Raw genomic sequence first — 25,143 nt, forward strand, 5'->3', positions numbered from 1 at the left:
CTCTTTTTCAGAGGGAAGCAGGACCTGAGGAGAGAAAGGACCCATTGCACTTCACCAAGGCCTTAGCCAAAACCATAGAGGAATTGGGGAAATAAGCAAGAGTGCTGCTTTCTTGGTGAACTTGATATCAACGCAAGAGTGAAGGAGATAGACACTGAAGACACTCAATACCTACCAAAGCAGAGATCCAGAGGCTCCTAAGAGCCCATCACTGAAGTAGTTTTAAAATGAACCCAACAGGGCTGGAGAGATGGCTTAGTGGCTAAGCGTTTGCCTGTGAAGCCTAAGGACCCTGGTTCTAGGCTCGATTCCCCAGGACCCACGTTAGCCAGATGCACAAGGGGGCACACACATCTGGAGTTTGTTTGCAGTGGCTGGAGGTCCTGGCGTGCCCATTCTCTCTCTCTCCCTCTCTCTCTCTGTTACTCTCAAATAAATAAAAATAAAAAATATTTTTTGCTGGGCATGGTGGTGCACGCCTTTAATCCCAGCACTCGGGAGGCAGAGGAAGGAGGATCACCATGAGTTCAAGGCCACCCTGAGACTACAGAGTTCATTCCAGATCAGCCTGGACCAAAGTGAGACCCTACCTTGAAAAACAAAAACAAAAACAAAAAAATTAAAAAAATGAACCCAACATGGATCAGGGAATTTCACAGGAGAGGGGGCAGAAAGATTGTAAGAGCCACAAGTTGGGACATTATGCACAGAGACACTGCCTCTTCCCCACAACTGACGGTTGCCCCCATAATGCATGACCCACAATCTCCATGGGGATGACTGATGTCACCAATGAGGAGGGTCCCTTTGGAGGGGTGGCAGGGATGAGGGAAAGGATGGTACCAACATGTGCTATTTACATAAGTATGTCCATAACTAAAAATAAAATAAGTCTTTTTTTTGTAATCATTATTATTCCTTTATTCATAAAAATTAGAATTCCAAGCCAAGCATGGTGGCATACACCTTTAACCCCAGCACTCAGGAGGCAGAGGGAGGAGGATCAACTTGAATTTGAGGCCACCCTGGGACTATGTAGTGAATTTTAGGCCAGCCTGGGCTAGAATGAAACCGTACCCTGAAAAACTAAAAAGAAAAATAAAAGAAAGAAAGAAAAAAGAGAAGTTAATCACCATAATATCATCTAATAGTCAATCCATGTGCAAATTTCTAATTGCCTCATAATTTTTTGCAGACAGAATCTGAGTAAGAGTTACACAGTGTAATTAGTAATCTTTTCAGTTGTTTTTTTTTTAAAAAAATATTCATTTATTTGCAAGGACAGGGAGAGATAATAGGCATACCGGGGTCTCCTGACTCTGCAAATGAACTCCAGATGCATGTGCCATCTTGTGCATCAAGCTTTATGTAGGTACTGGGAATTCAAACCCAGGCTGTGAGGCTTTGCAAGCAAGTGCCTTTAGCCACTGAACCATCTCTCTGGCCCCCTTTAAGTCTCTTTTAATGTATAGGTTCACCTTCTTTGTCTTTTCCCTTTATTTGTTGAAACAAGGTCATTTGTCTTCCAGTTCCCCTCACTTTGGATTTAGTTGACTACACCCCAGAGGTCCACCTACCTCTCAATTACCTGCAAATTGGTCTTTTGATTCTGGAGGTGGTGGTTTGCCTTCCATCAGGAGGCAAATGATATGTGTCTGTCTCTCTTCCTATTGTATTTGGAGCAGTTTCTGTTTACTGCCCAAGCCCATTGCCTCAGTAAGCCTGCCAAATAGTAGTGATTGTCAAATCCCACCATTATTCTTCATTAGCCAGAATACTGCTGTGAAGATAAATGGCCCCTTGTCTACTCTCTGGTTACTCTTAAGTGCAGATTACTGAGCAAAGGCAGAATAAGTGTTTGTTCCTTCCTTCTATGAGCAACAGTTTTCCCAAGTACGAGTTGGTTTCCTATCATTTTCCAACAGAGCCCATGTAAGAGCTCATCAGTTTTGGTATAATCAGAAAGCTCATGGGCTTACACGTGTTGGATGATGATGCAATGGTTCCTGTTTATCTTTATTAAGGTTCATGCTGCCCCAGCTTTCACAAACAGGGTCCATTCTAGTTGGCTGTGAGTCCTTTGGACAGAACCCTAATTGTCTTTGACAGCTTCCTTGGTAAGCTGACATTTTGAGATGTTCCAGGATCACTCTGACCATTTCTTGCCCCAGGTCAGCAAACCAGAGTAGGTTAGTCAGCTTTTTGTCACTGTGACAAAACACTTGGGAGAATCTTCTTAAAGAAGAAGCTGTTTATTTTGAGTCATGATTTCAGCCCATGTTCACCCAACTCCATTTGCCTTTGTCAAAGCTGAGCTATCATTGCAGAAGAAAACTGCTTATTTTGTGACATCCAGGAAGGAGAGAGAGAATATGGGGGCAAGATGGCATACTCTACTTCCTCCTGTCAGACCCCACCTCCAAGCCCATTCAGCTAAAACTCATCAACACATAATTTCACATATTAACGAGGTGAACACCCTCATGATCCAATTACCTCCCAACAGTGCCACCACTTGGGGGTCAAGCCTTCAATAGATGAGCCTGCAGAGACATTGTATGTCCCAAACATCATACGGAGAAATGGTGTCTTAATACCAGAGACTGAGCCAGACATTGTATAATATAACTCTAATTCTAGCACTCAGCAGGTTGAGTCATAAGAAGCTCCACAAGTCTAAGGCCAGCTTGGGCTACATAGTCAGTTCAAGGCCAGCCTGTCTCAAAAGCCAAAATAGCAACAACAAAACAGTTTGAAGCCTGGCACAGTGGCTCATGCCTATAATCCCAGCAATGGAAAGGCTGACACTAGAGAATTGTGAGTTCAAGGCCTACATAGTGAGGTCCTCTCTCAAAATACAAAATAAAACAATAACAACAGCAACAATATAAGCAGCCTGTGTGTTGGATGACTGTTGACCTTGTATCAATTCAAAATAGATTTTTTTCTCTCTCTCCTCAAAACCAGCCCCACCTTCAGTTTCCTCCACATCCACAAGTGGCCACTGCCTTCTTCTAGCTACTCAGGCCAAGCACCTGGGACTTAGTTTTCAGCCTCCTTCCTTCCCACCTACACCTGCTTTATGGGCAAACCTGCTATGTGGAGCTTCCCAATGTGCTCAAGCTCTAACACTGCCCCTCCTCTGGCTCGCTGCAGAGGCGTCATCACTGGGCTCCTACGTCTGCATTCTCTACATGGTAGCTAACATGTTCTTTCTAAAACCCTGACTCAGACCTTGTCACATCATTGCTCAAAACCATTTGCAGGCTGTGGAGATGTGACTTGGTAGAATGGTTGTTTAGCATGCACAAAACCCTGGGTTCATCCTCAGAACAGTAGTATAAACCAGTCATGGTAGGGCAACCTTATAATTCCAGCACTCAGGGGGTAGAATTGAAAGAAACAGAAATTCATGGTCATCCTTGGCTACATAGCAAGTTTGAGGCCAGCTTAGGCTACATGAGACCCTATCTTTAAAAAAAAAAAAATGGAACAGTGCAGTGCAATCTGAGGATGCCAGTGCCATAGAAATGAAGAGGCCTCCAGGGACTACTTAAGTCAGGGGCTATGTGATGTGCACTTTCTGCTGACACTAAGCAGGGCAGTGGTCAAGGGGCTTGGGCTCCATGGTTTGGAGCAGCCATTGTCTAGCAACTATAGACTTTGGGCACCTACCCAGAACAGTATTTAATCTGTGGGAGGTGACAGTGACCCCTAACCTCATTCACCTGGAGAAATGTTGCCAAAGAGAATATTGGCCTATACTATTGTATTACTAAGTTTTCCTTCCTAGCTTCCTGCAAAAGCGCTCTTCACCCAGCTTCAGACAAGTCAGGATTCAGCCCTGAACCACAGGCACGAATATTTGTTCTAGAGAACCTGAAGAGACATGATGTAAAGATAAATAAACTTTGTGAGCTACAGAAACAAGCACTTGGAGTTTCTGTACCAGAAAACAACAGCTCAGAAATCTCTGCATTCTGCAAGATGTCAAGCTTAGTGGGCAAAGAGCATGCAAGAGGAGGGCTGGGGCTTACAGATATGTGCTTCTGAGCCGTTTCCTCACCACAGCCAGCCTAATCTCTGCTGCCCCACAGGGCCTGGGCAGAGAATGTCAGTGGCTGGTTTACACTAAGCCTAAACTGAGGTTGTTTATTTAGGGACTGACCAATTGCCTGGGGATATATGACCATCATTTTAAGACAAGTAGCTCTCTCTAGTGGTAAGCTAGCATTTTTATTTTTTTTTTGGTTTTTGTGGTAGGGTCTCACTCTAGCCCAGGCTGACCTGGAATTCACTATGTATGGAGTCTCAGGGTGGCCTCGAACTCATGGCAATCCTTCTACCTCTGCCTCCGAGTGCTGGGATTAAAGGCGTGCGCCACCACGCCCGGCAAGGCTAGCATTTTTGAAGGCAATCTATAAAGGAGATGGCTGCTAGGGTATCAACCCCTGGTGAGTCACAGGGGCTGGGGCAGCACAGACTTGTCCACATGGGGAGCTCTCCAACAAGCCATGTGGGCTGCTAGTGTGGCCATAAGAGACTGAAGAGTGAAAGTGTTTTCTCTAGGTCCTCTGGATCATGTTCTTCCTCCAGGACTTCTGCTCCATCCTGGGGACTATTTGAGGAATCTCATCCTCCTGGTTAGGGAGGGTTCCAAACTAGATTTAATTAAATTAATTAATTAATTTTGGTACTTTTGAGGTAGGGCCTCACTCTATCTAGTCCAGGATGACCTGGAATCCACTCTGTAGTCTCAGGCTGTCCGCAAACTCACAGCAATCCTCCTATCTCTGCCTCCCAAGTGCTGGGATTAGAGGCATGTACCACCATACCCAGCAATTCAGTTTCTTCATTTTGATATTTCTTCTATAAAACGATTTATTTATTTGCAAGCATGGAGAAATAGAAGAGAGAGAATGAGCATACCAGGGCCTCTAGCCACTTCCAACAAAATCCACACACATGCACCACTTTGTGCATCTGGCTTTATGTGGGTACTGAGGAATCAAACCAGGGTTGGTAGGTTTTGCAGCCCTAACCACTGAGTCACCTCTCCAGCCCCATTGTGACATTTCTTGCATCCAGGTGTTTGTTTAGCAAATTCACAGTCATTTCATGTATAATGTATATGCTGAATAGAACTGGTGCACAAACACCATCTTCCCAGTATTTTCATTCTATGGAGCATGGGGAAATGGCCTCAAGGTAACACTGGGGCTTAGAAATGTGTAGAATGTGGCATAGAAAGAAGTGGTCTCTTGGTCCTGCCAGAAATAGAACCCAGCATGAGAGAAGCCAGAGCTGGACTCCTGGGGGATCCTGGAGCCTCAAGGTGAAGACATTTCTAGCCATACTGAACAGTGAGATTATGGAAGTGTTCAGAGGCCCAGGGTTCCCCCCTCCCCCAGTCTCCAGGGTGCTAGGTGGCTGCAGATGCTTCTGGCAGTTCTCACTGCTTACTAAGATGGAAAACATTTAATAAAACAGAGAGCATGGTTGTCCCTCAGAGGGCCTGAGGTCCAGGCGCTGCCGGCGATTCTAATTTGTTTGTCTCAACGCTTTGATCGTCTTGCATTCTGCCTGCATTCTCTGGAAGGCAGAGAGCATGGAGTGAAAAAAGGACTGTTTATTGCTAAATGACTGCAGTGAAACCCACATCTTCTCCTAAAGATGCAGTAAGATGAGGCCTGTGGTGGCTTAATTCAGGTGTCCCCCATAAACTTAGGTGTTCCGAATGCTACATTCCCAGTTGATGGAGATTTGGGAATTAACACCTCCTGGAGGCAGTGTATTGTTGGGAGTGGGCTTATGGGTGTTATAGCCAGTTTTCCCTTGCCAGTGTTTGGCACACTCTCCTGTTGCTGTGGTCCACCTTATGTTGGCTAGGAGGTGATGTCCACCCTCTGCACATACCATCGTTTTCCCCTGCCATCATGGAGCTTCCCCTCAAGCCTGTAAGCCAAAATACCCCCCCCCCCCCACCACCAAGCTGCTCTTGTCAAGTGATTTTTGCCAACAATATGAACCTGACTGCAACAGGTCCCAATCCCCATCTGCTCACACTTGCTTTGTAGGAGATAGCTCCTGCCTACTGGGGGCAGTGGCTGGACCACATAACAGAGTCCCAGGATTTTCAAGTAATCATACCCACCAGCAACAAATGGCAGAATATGAACATTCAAGCTGGGTAGGAGCTTAAATACCCCCGTTCTTATAGAGCACAGTGGCAGGTTCAGAAGTGTGCTTGCTATAAATTAGATACGGTTTGACCCCAGCTGTCACAGGCTTGAAGCTGGCTCCAGTGGAACATGAACACTCTTGCAGAGGAGATGCCTTGTGGAGAGGGAGTGGGTCGCTGGGGAAATGTGCTCCAAAGGGAAGATGCCCTCTGGAGAGTAGATTCATCTTTATGAGAGTGCATTATCCTGAAAGAGCAAGCTTGGCCCCTCCATGCCCTCTTGCTTCCTCTTTTTTATTTGATCTTTTGTACATACTCTAATTAGATGATACCATGGCCATGCTGTCACCTGGCATAAGCCCTCAGCAGGTGTGCTCACCCAACCTGTCAGACTGTGAGCTAAGTAAACTTCTTTTCTTTATAAGGCACCCAGACTCTAGTATATTATTACAGTAGTGGAAAATGAATGAAGATTGTGAGCCACCCAGGTGACCTACCATGATAAATGCTCACTCTATTCAAGCTGAAAATACAATCAAATTACAGTTCCATTACCTTGTGTCCCCCACTTCTCTCCCCTTATTCCACTGAGCACCCTCCTCTTTTCAAGTACCCTTCCTCTGTTTTGATGTCTCACTCCTTTTGTCCTCCTTCATCCTCCATGTCAAAACATTGATAGGTGTTTCCAAACATTCTTTTTTTAAAAAAAAAAATTTTTATTTATTTATTTATTTGAGAGCAACAAACAGAGAGAGAAAGAGAGAGAATGGGCGCACCAGGGCCTCCGGCCACTGCAAACAAACTCCAGACACGTGCACCCCCTTGTGCATCTGGCTAACGTGGGTCCTGGAGAATCGAGCCTTGAACCGGGATCCTTAGGCTTCACAGGCAAGCACTTAACCACTAAGCCATCTCCAGCCCCCAAACATTCTTGATAACAATCTCAAAGATTTACTGTTCACTTACTTCCCTAATTGGACAAGTGCACTTGCCCATCAAGCCTAACAACCCAAGTTCAATGCCCCAGTGCTTGAGCTTTGCCTGCAGTTCCTGGAGTGTGCTTGCTTGCATGTGCTGGTGTGGCTCCAGGGTTTTGCTGTTGCTTTTGGTGGTGGCTTTTATCTCTGCTTGGACCCATTAAAGCAGACCAACTTCTGCCACTATGGAACTTCCCCTGGATCTGTAAGCTCCAAATAAATCCCTTCCTCCTCCCATAAACTGTGCCTGGTTTGGAAGTTCATCTCTCAGAGGAGCGCCATGAGTCCGAGGCCACGCTGAGACTCCATAGTGAATTCCAGGTCAGCCTGGGCTAGAGTGAGACCCTACCTCAAAAAAAAAGATACTGACATATATTTCTAGAAACTAACAGACAAGGGCAAGAGAGTAATTACAAACATATAATATGCACAATAATCACTCAGGAGGCAGAGTTAGGAGGATCGTTGTGAGTCCAAGGCCACCCTGAAACTACATAGTTAATTCCAGGTCAGCCTGGGCTAGATTGAGACCCTACCTCAAAAAAAAAAAAAAAAAAAGAAAGAAAGAAAAGAAAAGAAAAAAAATAAATATATAATGAGATGGGAGGAAACAATGACAGATAAGCAAAGATGAAAGAATGATGTAATAACCCCTTTGAAGTAGCTCTGTGCAAATGTCAAGCAGAGGCTGATCTAAAGACAAGACTTAAGTACCAATTTATGAACAAACAAGACAGCAGAAATATCAGGATGAAGATGTCTTCCAGAACAACTCCAAGCAAGTGATCCAATTTCTTCAAAGGTAAGAATACCAAGCATTTGAGGTGCACTTTTCTCATGGCTAAGGACATTAAATGTTTTTCATGTACTTAGTGGCCACTTGTTCTTCTTTTGAAAATTGTCTGCTTATTGACAGGATTATTTGTTCTTTTGGTGTTTAACTTGAGTTACTTATATATTTAGATAAAATACCAGCAAAGATTGTCTCCCATTTTGAAAGCTAATGTTTCCTTTGTTAAAGCTTTTAATTTCATGAAAAAAAAAAGGAATACCAAGCAGGATGGGACCAGAGGTTGAGAGATTAGAAGACACACCAGCCAAGCTTTGTTGGATTCTGATTCACAGACTAGCTTTTCAGAAGAGCATTCCTGAGACATAACTGGAAGCTTAAGGACTGATGGGTTGTTGGTTTCAAGAAATTATTGTGAGACCCCCCACCTCAAAAAGCAAAAATGATTGCATTTTATTTATGAATAATACTGAGAAAAATACTAAACAGAGTTTCAGCTGAACTAATATAACAAGGTACTAAAACTCACATATGGTTTCCCTAGCAGTTTAAGGAAGACTTATCAGATGTTGTCTCATGGTCATTAAAGAAAAGAGGGGGGAAAAAAGTAGGCATTTCATTACATACCACAAAAGACATTTAACAAAACTCAACAACTTTATAGGATTCAATAGTTTAAAATAGCAAAGGCTGAATATGGCTCAGTGGTTAAAAGGTGCTTACCTGCAAAGCCTGATGGCCTGGGTTCAATTCCCCAGTAAAGCCAGATGCACTAAGTAGTGCATGCATCTGGAGTTTGTCTACAGTGGGCAGAGGCCCTTGTGCATCCATATTAGCAGTGATTAGGCAGCTGGATAATTCTGAGTGTAAGAGATTTACTGACAGAGAGATGAAGGAAATCTAACATGGGGAGTCAAATGTGACGAACATCAACTAAACTAGTCCACTCCTTTTTTGTTTGTTTGTTTGCTTTTGTTTTGAGGTAGGGTTTCATTCTAGCCCAGGATGATCTGGAATTCATTATGCAGTCTCAGGGTGACCTTGAACTCATGGTGATCCTTCTACCTCTCCCTCCCAAGTGCTGGGATTAAAGGTGTGTGCCATCATACCCAGCTCAACTAGTCCACTCTTGAGTGGATGTCCAAAGAGATCATCATAGAGACAATTCAGGAACTATGTACAAAGATACTCACTATACTGATGCTGACAGCCATGCCTGTGTAGCTGAAGATGAGTCAGTACACGTTGTCCACCTGAGAGAATGGATGGGAAACATTGTACATACATAAAATGTATGTTATAGCTATGAGAAGCACTGAATTAGATGTAAACACAGCAGCATCTATAGACCTTTTAAAGAATTGTACTTTGTGGGGGCATGAGAGAAAAAGAAAGAGACTTGTAGCCAAGACTATTTTGGAAACTTAAATGCACACAAGGATAGGGATACAGCTAAGTGATAGTGCTTGCCTAGCATCTGTAGTGCTCTTCATTTAGTCCCCAGCACTGATTTAAAGTGAATTTTAAAAATGGGCTGGAGAGATGGCTTAGCAGTTGAAGCGCTTGCCAGCAAAGCCTAAGGACCCAGGTTCGACCCTCCAGATCCCATGTAAACCATATGCACAAAGGTAAGCAAGTGCAAGATTTCACATGCCCACTAAAGTGGCATAAGCGTCCGGAGTTCCATTTCAGTGGCTGAGGCCCTGGCACACCAATTCTCTCTCTTTTTCTCTCTCTCTAGAATAAAAATTAAAAAAAATAAGGCCAGGCATGGTGGTGCACACCTTTAATCCTAGCACTTAGGAGCCAGAGGTAGGAGGATTGCTATGAGTTTGAGGCCACCCTAATACTACATAGTGAATTCCTGGTCAGCCTGGATTGCAGTGATATCCTACCTTGAAAAACCAAAACAAAACATAAATTAAAAATTTAAAAAAGAAAACCCAAAACATGCTTCATCAACACATATACACAAAAGTAAGTTGGGGGCTGGAGAGATGGCTTAGCAGTTAAGGCACTTGCCTGTTAAGCCTTAAAACACATGTTCGAATCTCCAGGTCCCACGTAGCCAGACGCACAGTGACACAAGTGTGTGTTGGGGGATGTCACGCATGCATCTAGAGTTCATTCACAGTGGCTGAAAGGCCCTGGTGCACCCAATCTCTCTCTGTCTATTTCTTACTCAAGAATAAAATAAAATCAAAAAGTTGGACATCAAGCACAATGCCATGACTGCTGACTGGGAGTGGAGAACGAGAAAGGAGACTTGGGATAAAAGGGAATAAAATAGAAAGGAAACAGGTTTGTGCAAATATTAGAAAGTGCCCTGAACAGAAGAGCTCGTGTAATTTAGCTTCCATACCTGGGGCCCAACTAAAGAAAAGAAAGCAAGAAAGAAAAATGCTGGCTGGGTTTAGCAGAGACTGAGAAAGCTACTTCCAAGTTGTGAGCAGCTTGGGACTATCTACTTGCTTGAATGAAAGCAGTTTTCCCCAAAAGGGATGGCAGAGGGAGTTTGCAGAATGACAGCCTCCAGGAAGGGGGTGAGCACTGTGGACCTTGCTATGCAGAAATCTATTATAAATTCCATACTGAAAAATTATTTGTCCAGTAATAGGGTCTATGTGGAATTAAGGGTATATGCTCACATTGGAGCCCCTGATGGGCACTGGTGGAGCAGATCTTCCCTGAGGTGGCCAGGGAGTGACCTGGATAAAACATAGCCAAGCAGCCTGGCTGAGGCTGGCAGACAGACTCCTAGGGTGGGTAATCTGAGGGCAGCTACAGGGAAGCCCAGTCTCCTATGGCATATAGCATCATTTAAACTCAATAGGGTCATAAACTGAAGCTGTGTGCATGCTTCTAATCCCAGCTCTCAGGAGGTAGAAGTAGGAGGGTCTGAATTCAGGTCATTCTTAGTAACATAACAAGTTCCAAGCTAGCCTGTACTACATGAGATTCTGCCTCAAAAACAATTCAGGACTCCTTGAAGACCAATTATGCTCAAAGATACTTACAGATGTTCAAGTATCTTATATATAAAACATTGATTTGGGGGACTGAAGAAATGGCTCAGTGGGTAAAGACCTTGCTATGCCAACATGAAGACTGGGTTTCGGATCCCTTTGTAAATGCCAAGTGGCCAGGGTAGTGCATGCCTGCAACCCAAACACTTGGAAAACAGAGACAGGGTTCAAGTGAGGGACCTCATTAAATAAGGCAGAGAGTGATCAAAGAAAAGAGCTAACACCAATCTGGCTCCCCACAACCATGCACACATCCCCCAACATACAAGCTAGCTGTGGTTCTCTAGGTGTACTTGACACCTGTGGTTCAGGTCTGGCCAAGGAAATGCTGCCTTCTAGTTCCATCAGTAGGACTGATGAGAAGGACATATAAAGCTTGACCAAGTCTTGGCTATGCACTTGACAGACATTCAATTGGCCTTAATATCCATAGGCCCCATAGCCAAGGGTGCAATCAACCAACTACAGACCTAAAATATTTGGGAAAAGCCAGACCTGGTGGTACAGGATCTGTAAACCCAGCTACTAGGAAGCTAACACAAGAGGACTGGGAGTTTAAAGCTATACTGAGCTAAGGAGAGGGAGTTTAACTGCAGACTGGACAGCTTAGTGAGAATCCTGTTACAAATGAAACGTGAAAAAGGGTTTGGAGCCAGGTGCAGTAGCACACAGGAGGCTGAGGCAGGAGAGTTAGAAGCTCAGGGTCAGCCTCAGTTACAAGTGTTGTAAGCTAGCATGGACTACATGAGAGCCTATCTCCAAAACAAGCAAAACCCCAGAGGCCTGGAGCTGTAACTCAATTGAGTCCTTGTGAGACTTGGGTTCAATACCCACTACCTGAAAAGTCAAAAATTAAAAACATTCAGAGCCGGGCATGGTGGTGCACACCTTTAATCCCAGCACTTGGGAGGGATAAGTAGGAGGATCACACAGTTCCAGGCCACCCTGAGACTACATAGTGAATTGCAGGTCAGCCTGGGCTAGAGCGAGACCCTACCTCAACACCGTCCCCCCCTAAATTCAGGGAACTATTTAAATATTATTAATTTTCTTAACAATACATTTGAACAACTATTTACCTAGCATCTGCAATATATTAGGTCTGATAAGTAACACGCGGATGATTTAAAGTACATGGAAGATATGCAGAAGTTATAGGCAAATACCATTTTGTCTTATATGAGGGGTTTTGACCATCTATGAGTTTTAGTATCTTTGAAGGATCTCAGAACCAATCCATGGATACTGAGACAACTGTACTCAAAATTAAGACACTCATATTCCTCAGGCTGGCCAGGAAGACCACATTCTTAAAAATGTACATTTGGGCCTGGGAAAATAGCTTCATGGGTGAGAGTTTTTGTTGCTCAAGCATGAGAGCCCCAGCACCGTTGTAAAAAGCTGGGCGGGCAACACCTGTAATCTTAGTCCTGTGGAGGTGGAGAGTGGAGAGTCACTGGGGCTTGCCGGTCAGCTAGTCTGGCTGACACAGGGGTAGCTAGTTTCTGTAAGTCTGTTTCAAGGAAGCAGAGGACATGAATGTTTGCTTCTGCACGCACATGCACACACTATATATACCACACACTCTATACATACACACGCAAAAAAAATATTATTATTTTGCTCAGAAGCTGGGGCAATAGTTCAGGTGGTAAGGTGCTTGACTTTAGAATATGAGGATCTGATCCCTATTAACCACATAAAAATTCCAGGTGTGGTAGCACATGCCTATATTCTCAGAGTTGGGACAGTGGAGACAGGGTGATCCCTGGGCCTTGCTGGTTAGCCTCAGTACCTGAGGATGACATCCAAGGTTGTCCACTGGACTCCACATACACTGCCCTCCCCCAACACATAAAATTATTTTTAAAACATGTTTTCTCATCACACTATTTTGAAAAATGTTAAAATTTATTAATAATAGTTAACATCACATAGTTAATTCAACTAATTCTCTATTGTACATAGTGACACCACCTTCACTAGTGTGAGTGCTTGAGGCTTCCAGATGATGTACACTTGGCACACCCAGCAAAGCTTCAGACCCACTGTGTTACAAACAGAGCAGCATGAAGAAAGGGCCCTCATTGTGTATGCTGCCCCATGTCACTTAAGCCTACTCCACTTCTAACAGCCAGCCACATAGTCATTGCAATCATTTTTAAAAACATGCCATTTCATAGACAGTGCTTAATTTTCAAGTTTTCAAATATCAGAATCAAAGGTTAAAATTAAGTTAAAATTCACCTGTAATTTGTGGGGACCCTTTAGTGACTCATAGATTTACAGGTGGCCTTTGGCTTTCATTGTCATTGGACACACTCATATTTTGCATTAGGAACTGCAGATTGGGGCAGCTGAGAAGCTGTGTCAGATAGGCAGTGCAAGCCTGGAACAAATCAGGACCTATGCCTTGTCCTTTGTGCCTCCAAGGCAGATCTGCCAAGTCTGTACTTCCTTATACCCCACCCTGCTCAGAAATGATAACCAGGTATTGTTCGTGCACAAGTTTTTAAAATGAGCAAAACCTGGGTGAAACAGAGTTGTGAATTTCTCTCCATCCTTCTGCTCTGATCCGTGTGTCCTATATGCTGTCACAAGGGCATTCCCTCTTATCTGGTTTAATGTCTGTAGTTGCTCTTATTTCAGGCAGAAGTGGGCTTTCAGATGCAGAATTAACTACACATTCGGAGACTAAAGCATGGGGCTTTTATGTCTCTCCCATTCCTGCCAACAGTTTGAAATAAATACCATGTATAAAAAATTAAAAAGGGGGGGGGGGGGCAGCAGGCCAATGGCAGCTCAGTCCTGAGAAGCAGACAGACAATGCTTCTTGTAAAACATTTACAAAACAACCTCTAGGTAAAATTTGCTAGGCAAGTATAAAAACCCCAAAAATGTCCCTGAGGTTTCATTTGGCTAAGTTATTTCATTGGTTCATTTTGCTTTTTGTTGATTATTAGGATTAATTTTTAAAAATTGTTGTTGGCTTTCATTATCCTGTTAAACCTCTTTAAAACATGGACTTCCCCATGACCAGTCTTCTAAGCAGTGAGTGAAATGTTTCCTTTGGTTAACATTCCATATGGTATCACTGGGGCAAGCGTCCAGACCCACAGGCCCAGCCTCAGTCTCCATCCTTTCTTTCCACACACTTCAGGAGTGCAGAGGAAGCAGGGGCCAGGAAGATGTTTTGCCGCTCACCCACCTGAATAGGCTGGACTTCTCTCTCTTCTCTTCTCACAGGCAAATGAGGTATGTCTAGGAACTAGTCAGCATTTCCACCTCACATCCTAAACTACACTGATGTATGGGTGAGGCAGAGTCTGAGGAGACCTGGCCTATTTATATACAGAACAAAGTGATATATAAATACATTACATACAATTCACTGTTACATGATGAAGGACAGACCTACTTCATGAACTAAATAAATTTCAAACATAAATTAAAATGAAAATACAGTGTTTCCACTTTTACAGGAAAAAAAAAGGTTAAACACACCAAAAGGCTCCCTATTCCCCAGAGGTCCGCTGCTCACAGATGATGAGGGCAACCACGGTGAGAGGCAGCCACGAGCATTCTTGTAGGATGTGTCAACTAGGCTTTGGTTTGCCTAGGCATGGGATTTCTTGCTTCCAGGAATGGCAAATGCTGGGACCCATAAGACAATGCTTATGGGTAAGTTAGAGAAGGACCACCGTGTGGGCCATCCATGAGATGTCCACCCGCCTACATTCCTCTTCCTTCCCACGTCTGCCTGACGAGAGGAACATTATTAACATCCACGCAGGGGATGCTCCCCGTCTCCAAATGTCACTCTCACTCAGCTCCAAGGTGAGGCAATCACATCTTCAAGATGGTCCCCACTCTGCAAGTATGGTATAGGGCCAGGGGTGTGGCTAAAGATTAAGAATTTAAGGTTTAAGAGAACAAGTGGGATGGTGTTGTGAATCTCAGGAAGGCCAAGGATTGGGTGCCAAACTCTACAATGAATTTATGCACAGACAAAACCCAGTGCCACAGGGTTCTCTCTGCCAAGGAAATACCATGGGGCCTATCTCCCACACGGAGGGTGACACCTTTTAAAACAGAGACGATGGGGAGCAGAAGTCCTTTTTGGTTTCTGAGGTTCTACCGCTGTCCAGCCTCCCGAATGCGGCACGCCACAGCAGTGATGAGAGCCGCTCCCTTCCCACTGCCATCCTCGGACTCCAGGAAGGAAACATCACATTTCGGAGCCAGATCTTTCACAGTCTGATGCATGACTTTAGCAAAGCTGGAAAAGGAGGAACAGACACAGGTCAAGAGTGGGAGGATTCAGATCGTGCGACCCTGTCCTCTCCCTCTCCAATCAAACCCGAAGCCTCCAAAGTTGTGAGCCAAGACAACCTTTCTTCTTTATAAACTGATTGTCTCAGATATTTTAATACACCAAAAAAAGCTGCCTGTATTATTTACTGCTGCTGTGACAACATCCCTGACAAACACAACTTAGGGGAGGAAGGAGTGATTTTGGCTCACAGTTTCAGAGGACAGTCCATCATGTAGGAAGGCATGGCTACAGGAGTTTGAGACAGCTGGTCACATTGTCCTTTAGTCAGGAACCAGACAGCAGGTAGGCAAGACTGTGCCTCCCAAAGACTCCATGACTTTCCACAACAGTGCCGTCAGCTGGGGACCAAGGGTCCAAGCACAGCCTCTTTTCACGTTCAAGCCACAAAACAGGCAGCCCTCATTTGGAGATAAGGCTATTTTCACATCAAGAAAAAGGACTTGGCAAGAAATGGTGGTGAGCTGGGTGTGGTGGCGCACGCCTTTAATCCCAGCACTTGGGAGGCAGAGGTAAGAGGATCGCTGTGAGTTCGAGGCCACCCTGAGACTCCATAGTGAATTCCAGGTCAGCCTGGGCTAGAGTGAGACCCTACCTCGGAAAAAAAAAAAAAAAAAAAAGAAGTGGTCACAGCGCCACAAAAAACTTGCTATCCTCCACTGATCCTGTCTGCTTCTTTAGCTATTAGCTGAAGGGTCTCCAGGGCAGAGTGTTTGGGGTACTACCTGACTCCAAAATCCATTATTCAAAACATGTAGCTAGAAGAATAAGGGAGAATCAAAATAGAGAAAAAGAAAAGGAAGATGGAGAAAAAGCAAGTAGTAAAACTAAAATGGAATTTGGCACTTCCATTCAGGGGAGATAGCAAACACTGAACGGGGGCAGTAAATTCTTTCAGTGTTGTTAGCTGTGTGGCCTCCTGTGACTACTCTGCCATCTTACCATGAATGCAGCCTTAGAAATTACATAAATGTATTGTGGCCACAGCTGCATTCCAATAGAATTGTTACTTACAGAAGCACTCAGTGAACTTGATGTGTCAATCCCTGGCTGACAGGAAAAGAATCTTGCCTGAGCCCTAGCATATGTCTACTAGAATACTCACAGCACTTTTTGCCACAATCAAAATCTCAAAATGAAAGCCGGGCGTGGTGGCGCACGCCTTTAATAATCCCAGCACTTGGGAGGCAGAGGTAAGAGGATCTCTGTGAGTTCGAGGCCACCCTGAGACTCCATAGTGAATTCCAGGTCAGCCTGGGCTAGAGTGAAATCCTACCTCGAAAAACAAAACAAAAAAATCTCAAAATGATATCACACCAGCATGGAAATAATGTTAGTATGCTCATTCAAAAGAATGATATCCAGAGGCTGGGAGATAGCTCTGTGGTTAAGGCACTTGCCTGCAAAGCCTAAGGACCCAGGTTCAATTCCCCAGTACCTACGTAAGCCAGATGAATAAGGTGGTGTATGTGTCTGGGGTTTGATTGCAGTGGCTGGAGGCCCTGGCATGTCAAGTCCCTCTCTGTCTCTCTCTCTCTGGCACAGATTCAATTCTTAAACCACCACATACAGCCAGACCCAAAAAGTGGCACAAATGTCTGGTTCCCTGGTACACACACACAAAGGAGAGATTCTGTATGATTCCACTGATAGCAAGGTCAAAAACAAATAAACCCGGAGGGCTGGGGGAGATAGCTCAGTAGGCAATGGGCTTCCCTTTCAAGCTGAACACAATCCCAGAACCCAAACACAAAAATCAGGTGTGGTGGTGAGTAAAACCAAACAATAAAGCTGTAACTGTAGACAAATGAGGAAAGGAAAAACATGATGCAGACTGAACAAAGAACTTGTCCAAGGCAGGGCAGAGTAAGGGCACAATGGAGAAGGGTATCAGCGGCTTCCAGTGCGTCTGGTCATTAGTCTCCAACTGTAAACATTGAACACTCTCTTTGGAGTGGCTAAGCATCTGCTGCACAATTAAAAGAACAGAGAAGGGTTAAGAACCAAAATATACAGGGGGAGGGTGCTAGAGAGATAGCTCAGTGGTTAAGGAGCTTACTTACATAACCTAACGACCTGAATTCGATTCCCTAATGCCCATGTAAAGCTAGATGCAAAAAGGGGCGCATGTGTCTGGAGTTTACTTGCAGCAGCTAGAGACTCTGGTATGCCCATTCTCTTTCTCTAATGGGCATGGTGGTGCACACCTTTAATACCAGCACTCGGAAGGTAGAGGTAGGAGAATCACTGTGAGTTCAAGGCCAGCCTGAGACTACGTAGTGAATTCCAGGTCAGCCTGGACTAGAACAAGACCCTACCTCAAGAAAAGAATGGAAGAAAGGAAGGGAGGGAGGAAAGCAGGAAGGAAAGGAGAGAGGAAGGGGAAAAGGGAGGGAGGGGGGAAAGGAAAGAGATACAGGGAGGAAGAACATAGGGAAGGCAGGCAGAGTCAGACACTTACTGAGGATGTAGCTTGTAGAGAGTCCCGTCCACACCCACAGTCACTTTGAGGGTGTCCAGCCCGCGGTTTTCACGTATCTTGTCCACCACAGCAGCCATGCCCGCGCCGCAGAGCTGGGCGGCCCGGCGCGCCACCACCGTGCACACTTCCTTCACGATGATGCTGTCGTCACAGGTGCTCTCAAGTCCCAGGTGGCGCAGGATGGCCCGGACCTGCAGCAGGGCCAGGCAGTCACTAGGCCGGAAGGAGACAGCAGGTCAGTCATGCAGAGGGGCCTCCAGCCCACCCAGCTCTGCTACCAATAGAGAATTTGGGGGAGCTTTGGACATGTTCCCAAACTGGGCCCACTGGGCCATATTGGCTTTTCCTGAGGGGACAGAAACGTGAACGAATGGCTTCTCACTCGACTGCTACCACAAAACTGACGTTCACTCAGCATTGTGTCTCATGCCTATAATCACAGTTCAGGAGACTGAGGCCGGAGGGAGGGCTGCCGATAGTTCAAGGCCAGCCAGAGATACACAGTGAGACACTGTCTCCCCTCACCAGAAGAAAGTTAAATAGATAAATAACAGGGGAAAAACCCAGCTCTGGAGCCATCTTGCCCACACTTGCTGTTTGCTTGCAGGGCATCTGCCCTTTTCAGTTTCTTTCTCTTCTAAATAAAATCTTTTGCTATGAAGAAAAAAATAAAACTGATACTCAAAACAAAGGAAGTTCATGATTTATATACTCCATTCCTTTGGAAATAATAAAGACGATGGCCATGCCAGCATGTGGCAGCTTCCAGTGGCACAGCTGACACATCCTTCCTCTCACTGCGACTCACGGTCCTGAGGACAAGCATTAGCCACTACTGAGCCTCAGTGCCCTGTATTGTTTCTACACCCCATGCTGGTGGCTTGCACACTGCTGTGCATTAATTATGAAACAGATGTAAGTAAAACTGTAGAAAGGAAATAAACCCTGTTAATATAGGAAGCTATTTTAGAAACCTGGAGCCAGCTCTTTGCACATCAACAGATATTCAAACTGGAACATATTCTATTTGCTAGTATAGATGGCCTGAGGGTCCACCCATGTCAGTGGCCTGCTCTTCATCTATGCCCTGAGTAATGACAGTATTAATCTTTAAAGGGCTCAGAAATTCACCATGTGTAGTACACAGTTCTTGTCATTTGATGGAGGAAGGAGGCTCTGCCTCTGCTCTGACAAACCGCCCCCAGCACATTTCTCCACTGCCTTACTTTCCCACCTGTACTCAATTCTTTCAGTTATCTTCCTCTGTGCCCTTCAATCCATACCTCCAAACAAGTATCCTTCTATCCTTCTATTTCACATTAGTCTAAACCCCAACAATTTTCCCTTACTTCTCTTCTTCCCTTCCCTTCTCTCTCCCTCCCTGCCTTCCTTCTTTCCTTTATTTTTTTGAGGTAGGGTCTCACTCTAGTCCAGACTGGTCTTGAACTCACAGCAATCGTCCTACTGTTATCTCCTGAGTGCTGGGATTAAAGGCATGTGCCACCATGCCCAGCATGATCATTCTTAGAGTGTCACATAGGGACATGTAAGCCACTAAACTGGCCTTAATGTAAGCCACATCGTGACCTCCCTTGGGCTGTGGAAACTGCCCAGCTTGTCAGTCCAGGAGAAAAAATGAGGGTATGATTCCACCCTCCTCCAAGCCTCCCACCCTTACCTCTCAATCTGAGACAAGAACTTGGTCTCAAAGATTCCCCTTGTCTTGAGGCGCTCTGAGATGCGGCCACGGAAGAGTAGCCCACGCTTGGTGAAGTCAATGAGTATATTGCGGACAATCTCACCCAAGTACATGCCACTAATCATCTTCTCAAACCTGCAATGCAACAATGTCCATGGAGGTGAGGCAGGAAAGTGGTGAGTGTGTCAAGACAGAAAAGAAAGGAGGGTAGCAGAGTCCACTTGTTAGGGAAGGGAGTGCCACTTGAGTTATCTGGACAGTGTCTAAGGGTCCTTTCATGCTGAGCCACCACTTTCAGCTACGTGACCAGGAGATGCCTGACATCCACAGGGCTCTCTGGGACATGCCCTAAAGCTCATTCACAACACTTAGAAGGAATACAAACCCCGCCACCACAATGTTCCAGAAGTGGGAGACTTCAGTGGGCAGTTAGAGATACCTGTTCTTGGACTTAATTGTTACCATTAAGTAGCTTATGCCAGAGCAGAGCCCTAGCCCAGCCCCTGGAACTGAACAAGGCTGTGATATGGCTTGAGGGTACTTTTGACTATGCATTGTACCTTCAAAAAAAGCTAAGGTTCCCAGCTTCAGCCCCAGTTTATCTGAGTATGTGTGTGTGTGTGTGTGTGGGGGGGGGGTCTTTGTACATGTTCTCCCGTGTGCAGATTTATGTGGCCTTCTGTGTGCACATGCATGTGGAGGCCAGAGGCTGACATTAAGTGTCTTCCTCAATCACTCTCTGCCTGGTTGAGACAGGGTCTCTCGCTGCACGTGGAGCCTCCTCCCCCACCTCCCCAGCACTAGTAGCGCAGGTGCATACTGCTGTAACTGGCTTTTTACGCGGGTGCTGGGGATCTGAACTCAGGTCCTCATGCACAGCAAGCACTTTACCAACCGTGCCGTCTCCCCAGCCCCACCCATCCCTGTCTTACAGCCTCATTGCCTGCTTGGCCGTCATAGACATGTTAGTTTGGGAATTCTAGTATTTTGCAAAGTGTTCTAAGTGTAGGGCTAGTGTCCTTGATTAATCCATTTAGGAAAAAGTGGAGACACCAGGTGTGGTGGCACACCCCTTTAATCCCGGCACTTGGGAGGCAGAGGTAGGAAGATCACTGTGAGTTCAAAAAAGAAGGAAAGAAAGAAAAAAAACCTGAAGACTACATCTTCCTAAGGACGTCAGATCTTGGGTCTCTGCTCTGAGCATCTTCCTTACTCCCTGTTCCACATGGGGCTGGTGACACTGGGGTTGCTCGGCCCATTCTGATCACAGAGAGTGAGGAGGCACTGCCTGTGTGGGAGGCTCCTGCCCAGGCCACCTGAGCACTTGCTTCCTCTCGCAGGAAGCTTTAGGTTCTTCCACCTCCCATCTGCTTTCTCTCACTGTTCAGTGTCAGACCTAGTTCCTAAAGCTCTCTCCCACCTGTTCCCCCAGACCTTAGGTTGGATCTGCATCTCACATGTACTAACCTGGAGCTTCCCAGGTATATCTAACATGATGTTCTTTCAAGAAAACCCATCAGTTGCTCAGGGGAGCAAGCCTCCTGGGAGATGTGGTGGTGGAGACCCTCATCACAAACTAGGCTCTGGTTCTGTAATGTAAGCGCCACGTGCAATGGAGTGCCTACCTCTGCTTGCCGGGGTTGAGAGACAGCTCATCCACAGCTGTATCAAACTCCGTGCGGAAGTCGTCCAGGCATCCATTGTCCCCAAAGGCCCCCCACTCCATGTTTACGCACATTCGCCCTTCCTCTCCATCTACCAGCTCCACATTACGCATCTCCTCCATGTAGCAGGCATTGCTGCCTGTGCCTGTTAATCAAAGGGCACCAGACTGATTAGCACCAGCCTCCTAACCACTTAAGGCTGTGCATCCCCACACAGTTGGTATCCTTACCAACGATGAGGCCAACTTCACAGTGAGGGTCTTCATAACCACAGGTCATCATAGTTCCAACTGTGTCATTCACCACAGCAACTACATCCAGGTCAAATTCCTGTGAGGGCAGAAGCCGATACCTAGTAAATGGACCCCAATATTCCCCAATCAGACATCTGCAAAGGAGACTTACACATATAAAACACACTTCCAGACCAGGGAGATAGCCCAGTTAGTACAAAGTGCTGGTCTTGCAAGCATGAGGACCTGCTTTCAATGCCCAAAACCCACGTAAAGAATGATGGGCACAATGGCACATGCTTAGAATTCCTACACTGGGAAGGTGGAGATGGACCTATCCCTGAGAATCATTGACTGGCCAGTCTAGCCTACTTGGCAAATTTCAGGCCAATGAGAGACCCTGTCTCAAAAAAGGTAGACAACACATGAGGTTGTCCTCTGGCTTCCACATATATGTACACACACTAAAACACAAACTTACAATAGATGATAGATTTAAATAAATAGATACAGATGGGAGGATGGACAGATGGATGGGATAAATAGGTAGATATCGCATATGCTGTGGCTCATTCTCTAACCTCACTTATCTCTGTTCAAATGCTCCCTCCTCAGAAAGACCACCACTGGCTATACTACTAAGATTGCCACTTTCAGGGCTGGTGAGATGGCTCAGCAGTTAAGGCACTTGACTAAAAAGCTAAGGATGCAGGTTCAATTCCTCAGCACCCAAACAAAGCCAGATGTGCAAGGTGAGGCATCTATCTGGAGTTTGTTTACAGTGGCTAGAGGCCCTGGATCACCCATTCTTTCTCAAATAAAACATTGTTTAAAAACATTGCCACTTCCCTGTCCCCACCCATAACTTCAGTGTTCTTCACAGCCCTTAACCGGAACACCTAACATTGGATCCTGGGCTTCTGTTTACACAACAAGATTTTGCTCTAGTCACTCCTGAGTCCCATGAGCAAGTCAGAGCAAGTCAGGTAAAGTTAATTCCCCCAACCAAAGCAACTGCACTTGGTGTTGCTCCCACTCTGAGCAGACAGGTCACCCGGGGCATTGAGGAACTGATGCACTGGGCTTTGTGCCACTCTCTCCCACCTCTCTCCGGTGGATCGCTTCCTTCAGCAGGGTGACCACATCCTCACCCTCGCAGCCAGATGCCTTGAAGCCTTTTGTCCACTTGAGGAGGATGCTCTGAAAACCACAGACACATGGAGAAGATATCAGGGCAGACATCCTAGGTCATTCCAGGGGCCCACTCTGCTTCACATGCTCAACCTCACCTAGCAAATGGTGTCACCAGTTATCTCACTCCAATCATGCTAAGACCTTGTCTAAGGCCCTGACTTGCATTTGCTGAGTCTTTGCTGTGCACCAGGTACTAGGCTAGGCGTGCCTCGTGGTTAAGGTTCATCCTCACAGCCGCCTGTGGAACCTTTATCATGGTCATGACCACTTTACTTTTACTGGTGACTGAGGCACTGGTGTGATTTGCCCAAGGTCTACAGTTTGAAGAGAGGAGCAGGATTCTTTTCCAGGCCCAAGCTCCAGTGAAATGAGCTCCTGAGCACTGCACAGATGCCCCTCACAATGGTTTCCTTCACTGGGCACAGCAGTCTGCCTTGTCCCTGTCTTTGTTTACATCAGAAGTTCTAGAGTGTGTCTCTTCATTTTCAGATTCCAGTGTGCAGTGAACAGCTGGGAGAGACATCTAGGTTTTCCACAGAATGTTTCTCAGTGACAGAAGCCCTCCCAGGTTCTTCACAGTCCTCTGGGGATTCCTCTTTTTTCTTTTTAAATGTGTGTAAGCACATGTGTATGTGTGGGTGCACACACATGTGGCGGCAAGAAGACAACCTTGGGAGTCATCCTCAGAAACACCATTCACCCCCCCCCCCCCCTTTTTTAATATAGTGTCTCTCATTGGTCTGGAGTCTACCAGTTATACTAGACTGGCTGGCCAGTGAGCCCCAGGGATTCTCCTATCTTTGCCTCCCCAGCACTAGGCTTCCAGGTGCATACCACCATACCCAGGTTCTCATGCTTTCAAGGCAAGCGCTGTAGTGACCTAGCCACCACCCCCAGCTCTCTTCAACATGCCCTTTGTCATGCCATAGGGTCATCTGGAGGCAGATACAGGTTAGCTGTGCACATGTGAGAAGGTTAGATCTCTGGATCATTTCTGTACTGCAACAGCCATCACATCAGCACCCCAGACCGCTTTCCCAGGATGCTGGAACTGCCAATGGGCTGAGTGTTCAATACCACCAATTTTCATGGTATCCCAGGCCTTGCTCGTGATACCTGCCCATCACTTGGGCATTTCAGCAACCTGGGTGTCTGGCTATGATTAGATCCCAGAAGAAGAAAGTATCTCCTTGTGAGGCCCTGGTTTACAGGTCCACACCTAAATAGGGGATAGACAGTGTCTTGGCTTCCACTTGACCTCCCTCCTCTAAGCTCAGCTTTCTCCACTGCTTGTGCAGTGGCTGAAGCCCACAGGAAAGGCCAACAGGAAGGCACTGTTACCTCGTCCAGGCTGTTCTGCTGGCAGGGGAAGGAGAAGGTAAAACCTAGAGGCAGGGACACGCCCTTCATGCCCATGTACTCCAGGAAGTCTGCAATGCACTGGACGATGTGGTCAAAGAGCTGCAGGAAGAAATTAGGCCCTGAAGGAGGGGCCCTGGAAAGAGCAAGCTGCCCCCCAGCAAAGGCTGAGCAAGATCCCCACCCAGCGGAGGAATAACCATGCTGAGCCCAAGCCCACCCCCGGGGCATGGATGAGTAAAGAAAGGTCCTTCCTTAAAAGGAGAAGCCCGCTACACCCTCCCAGAGGTGCCGCCTGCCTCACCTCCTCCCCAGTGCCATGCATGACCTCCAGCGGGATGGAGTAGATCTTATTGTGCATCTCCACTCCCCGACGCTTCCCATTGCGCACACGCACCAGCAGGACCCGGAAATTTGTTCCTCCAAGGTCCAACGCCAGGAAGTCCCCTTTTTCTGGAAAACAAATGCAAGAAATAAGTTGGAGTGACTGTTCAGTCATCTTCCCTACTTGAAGGAAACCCTTTTATTCCCCCTCAACAGCCTGGGGAGCAGATGGGGATGAAGCAAGAATGCCACCTAGCAGAAAAGAAAATAAGATCTCCAGGACCAGATCCCTGCTGATTCCTTAGTGTTTCTCAACCAGGTCCATGTGGTACACCTGACTCTTATTCCATCTGGGTCACATGATTACACTCTCATAAAAGTCCAGCATGTGGGGTGAACCTGTAATCCCTTCCCTAAGAGATGGAGACAGGGAATCCCTGAGGCTCTCTGGCAGTGAGCTGTAGGTTCAGTGAGAGACCTTGCCTCAAAAACTAAGTTTTACAGCGGGTGTGGTGGTGCATGCCTTTAATTCCAGCCCTCAGGAGGCAGAGGTAGGAGCATGAGTTTGAGGCCAGCCTGAGACCATAGTGAATTCCAGATCAGCCTGGGCTAGATTTAGATCCTACCTCAAAAAACCAAAATAATAATAATAATAATGTTTAAAAGTGATTAAAGGCCCCTGTTGTCAACCTCTGACCTCCAGATGCACTCATACCACACATATGAACATGCAAAAAAAAAAAAAAAAAGAATTAACTGCTAACCTCTACTCTCTAACAATTAAAAAATAGTAAATGGGACTGAAGAGATGGTTAAACATGCTTGCTTGCAAGCCTCCTGGCTCAAGTTCAATTCACTAATGCCCATGTAAAGCCAGATAC

At 45.9% G+C, this 25,143-nt stretch overlaps 1 protein-coding gene across 1 annotated transcript in view; it reads right to left on the minus strand.

Moving 5' to 3' along the window:
• Positions 1–12,878: 12,878 nt before the first annotated feature.
• Hk2 (hexokinase 2) overlaps positions 12,879–25,143 on the minus strand; it is a 68,345-nt gene continuing 56,080 nt past the window's right edge. Inside the window, exons 11-18 of the mRNA XM_004660550.3 lie at positions 24,243–24,391; positions 23,921–24,040; positions 22,490–22,585; positions 21,383–21,482; positions 21,114–21,297; positions 19,468–19,623; positions 17,769–18,002; positions 12,879–15,253 (exon numbers count right to left, since the gene is read on the minus strand). Coding sequence (XP_004660607.1) covers positions 15,109–15,253; positions 17,769–18,002; positions 19,468–19,623; positions 21,114–21,297; positions 21,383–21,482; positions 22,490–22,585; positions 23,921–24,040; positions 24,243–24,391 — 1,184 coding nt within the window. The 3' untranslated portion in view covers positions 12,879–15,108. The remainder of the gene's footprint in view (positions 15,254–17,768; positions 18,003–19,467; positions 19,624–21,113; positions 21,298–21,382; positions 21,483–22,489; positions 22,586–23,920; positions 24,041–24,242; positions 24,392–25,143) is intronic.

This window comes from Jaculus jaculus, chromosome 6, assembly GCF_020740685.1.
Source record: "Jaculus jaculus isolate mJacJac1 chromosome 6, mJacJac1.mat.Y.cur, whole genome shotgun sequence".
Taxonomy (NCBI): Eukaryota; Metazoa; Chordata; class Mammalia; order Rodentia; family Dipodidae; genus Jaculus; species Jaculus jaculus.